The 3,033-nt window shown below is 30.8% G+C and overlaps 1 protein-coding gene across 1 annotated transcript; it reads left to right on the forward strand.

The window, feature by feature from the left end:
• Positions 1 to 450: 450 nt before the first annotated feature.
• LOC132065484 (uncharacterized) lies at positions 451 to 2,080 on the forward strand. The gene is made up of 2 exons (XM_059458898.1): positions 451 to 758; positions 1,720 to 2,080. The coding sequence occupies exons 1-2, from the start codon at positions 477 to 479 to the stop codon at positions 1,963 to 1,965; spliced, it is 528 nt and encodes a 175-aa protein (XP_059314881.1). The 5' UTR covers positions 451 to 476; the 3' UTR covers positions 1,966 to 2,080.
• The last annotated feature ends 953 nt before the right edge of the window (positions 2,081 to 3,033 follow it).

The following is a 3,033-nucleotide window of genomic DNA, read 5'->3' on the forward strand; positions in this document are numbered from 1 at the left end:
TTTATATATGTATTATATTAATTGAAAATTTTAATATGTACTTTTAAATTTTAATTAAACAAAAGCAAAAACTTAATTAAAATCTTTCATAATAGATATTTAAAATAATTTCTCCCCGTAAAATAATATTTATAGTAAATGTTCAATATAATTTAATACTCAAAGACACTTTTCTGAGAAAATTAGTCAAGCATAATCTACTTATTAAAGTGATTAAAAGTATTTTTCAAATGAATTAGCCAACCACTAACGACTTCTCAACAAAAATGCTATTAAGAAAAATACTTCATTAAGCAATTTTGTGCCTCTAGGCCAAACAAGCTCCAACAGATAATGAACTCAATTAGAGACACATCCCAAGTTTTTCTGCTACACAACCACAAATCAGGGAACATAAATGTAATCTTCACATTCCCTTTCTCCTCCACATATTCTCCTTACCAGAATCAGAATCAGAATTTAAAATCTTCAGACCAATGAGCTGGATTTTTATCGGGGCGGCTACCGCTGCGGCAGTGGTGGCAGCACTGGCTGCCAGGCCACGGGACCCGCAATTCCATGTCATCTCCATGGAATTCACTTCCTTCAAGCTTAATTTCCCTTTGCTAGACGCTGAGCTCATACTTACTATTAAAGTCACAAATCCTAATGTAACTTCCATTAGCTACTCCTCGACGGAAATGTCGATATTCTATGACGGAGACCTCCTTGGCACTGCAACTGTAGAAGCCGGCTCACAACCCTCGCGTTCCTCCCAGGTGTTCCATAATTTGTAGTCAGTGTTCTGTGATATACTCTGTCTCAATTTATACTACATTTTTTTTTCTTTTTTGTTAGTTTAAAAGAGTAATACCTTTTTATATTTAATAAAAATACAACTTTAAAGTTATTTTTTCAACTTTAATAAAATAATTTTTAGCCCCATAAAGTTTTATATATTATTTTAGATCACAAGTATCAAAATGCTTTATTTTTTAAACTTCATAATAAGTCAAAACACCTTCATCTAAAATAGAAGAACAGAGGGAGTAGTTTTACTAGACATAAAATTTACAAAAAAAGAGTAAACTTTTGAAACTTGTGATCTATTTTCTTCATTCTATAATAAGTGATTTTTTAAGTTCATACACATTCCTTAAGAAATTTATTTTGAAAAAAATTAAAAAGTTTTACTACTTTCTAGAAAATAAAAGGTAGTTAATGAATCTTGACTATTTAAATAAGAGTAATCTTGAAAAAATCTACTCAACTTGAAATACTAAAGTACTAGTTATTTTGAAAAAATTAAAAAGCCTAAAAAATCACTATAAAGAGAAGTTTTAAGTTAAATTATTTTAAATATAAAATGCATTCTTTTTCTGGGACAGACTAAAAAAAATATATTACATAAATTGGAACAGAGCAAATAACATAAATGAAGTGAAATTGATCCACAATTGTGGGCAAAATGAGTTTGAAGTCTTAAATATTGGTAAAATCCTTTGTATTTTCAGATTTTACTTAAAATTTGAATTTAAATGGATGTCTGTTCACGAAATAAGATGACCATTCAGACTAAAGTCTTGCTTCATGAAGTGCCTACAAAAAATATAAACATGGGCTTTGAGCTTTGTTGTGTATTTTTGTATACCAGCAATATCACTTTAAGAAAAACCAATCTATTCACGCCTCAAAGCTATTATCTTCTTCAATTATATTTTCTTATTTTTCTAAAAACAGGTCCTCCGTGTTCCTGCGAGGCTAAGCGGGGTACAATTGGCTCATCACGGCAAGGAATTTGTTGCCAATATATTGAAACGAGAGATGGTTCTTGATGCTACAGTGGATATAGAAGGATTTGCTAAGGTGATGTGGTGGGACCATAAGTTCCGTGTGCACGTGGATAGTCGCGTGACTGTCGACCCAGTTTTTCTTGACGTTATTGACCAGGAAAATAAGTCAGCTTTGGATCTCTTCGTTAGTTGACAACCAGCGGTTCTTCTGGTCAGTGTATTGTATTTGTTTAATTTGTACTATTATGACTAATGTTTTTTATATCACGTGGTTAATTATATTATTTAAGCTCTATCGTTGCAATTCATTTTGATTATGAATTCTGCTTCTCTTTGTTCTCAGTGGTATAGTGGTATGGATGACTCAAGGGGGGAAAATGGTTTGCCTTTTTGAAAAATTTAACTTCTCATTTTTCGCTTAAAGTAAATGAATTATGTTTCATCAAGTCTTAGTGAACATACTGATTCAGTAATGTTGGTGGGAAATGGTCCATACTTTATAAGATTAGTCGAGGTACGGCCAAACTGATTCGAACCTCACAATTATAAAAGAAATTACATTCAATATGATTGTCCACTCCTATGTTCGAAGTTGAGAACAAAATGATGGGCCACATAGGTATATAGCACCAAAATTGTCACCAACGAATGGAAAGTTTTACGCTGTTTCATTTTAATTATACGACACATTTTTCTTTTTTTGTTGTTGTTGACACATTTTTCTTTTCTAGTTAGTTAGGAAAAGAATGACGTTTTTATTTTTAGAAATAATTTAATTTTTTTATTTTATTTTATTCTTAATAACATGATTTTGTAGTCATGAAAATATTCTAGCATGTCTAAGATCACAAGTTTCAAAAGTGTCTTACTTTTTCATTTAGGCATTTTTTATTTGAGCAAGATTTTTCCGATTTTATCCCTCATATTTTTTGTAATATCCGAAATACTCCTCCTAAAACATAACTTTTAATTATCTCTCTATCTTATTTTCGTCATTCATTCTTTTTTATGTAAAAACATTTTTACATTAGTATTTCTTTTTTGTAAATAACTTTAATGATATTTCAGTTATTTTAAAGAAAAAGTGCTTATGAGCACCTTTTTACCAAACACACTAACTACTTATTAAGTCGATGGTATCAGAAACAACCTCTGTAGCCACAAAGGCAGGGGTAAGGTCTGCATACGTCTTGAGGGACTACAGTGAGTATGTTGTTGTTGTTTACACTAACTACTTATTATTAGCTTCAGCATATCAATG

The sequence above is a fragment of the Lycium ferocissimum genome, chromosome 7 (genome assembly GCF_029784015.1).
Source record: "Lycium ferocissimum isolate CSIRO_LF1 chromosome 7, AGI_CSIRO_Lferr_CH_V1, whole genome shotgun sequence".
NCBI lineage: Eukaryota > Viridiplantae > Streptophyta > Magnoliopsida > Solanales > Solanaceae > Lycium > Lycium ferocissimum.

Coding starts and splice junctions, on each gene's coding strand:
- LOC132065484 (XM_059458898.1), top strand. CDS start 477: ATGAGCTGGATTTTTATCGGGGCGGCTACCGCTGCGGCAGTGGTGGCA. Junction 759..1,719: donor AACCCTCGCGTTCCTCCCAG/GTGTTCCATAAT, acceptor TTCTAAAAACAG/GTCCTCCGTGTTCCTGCGAG.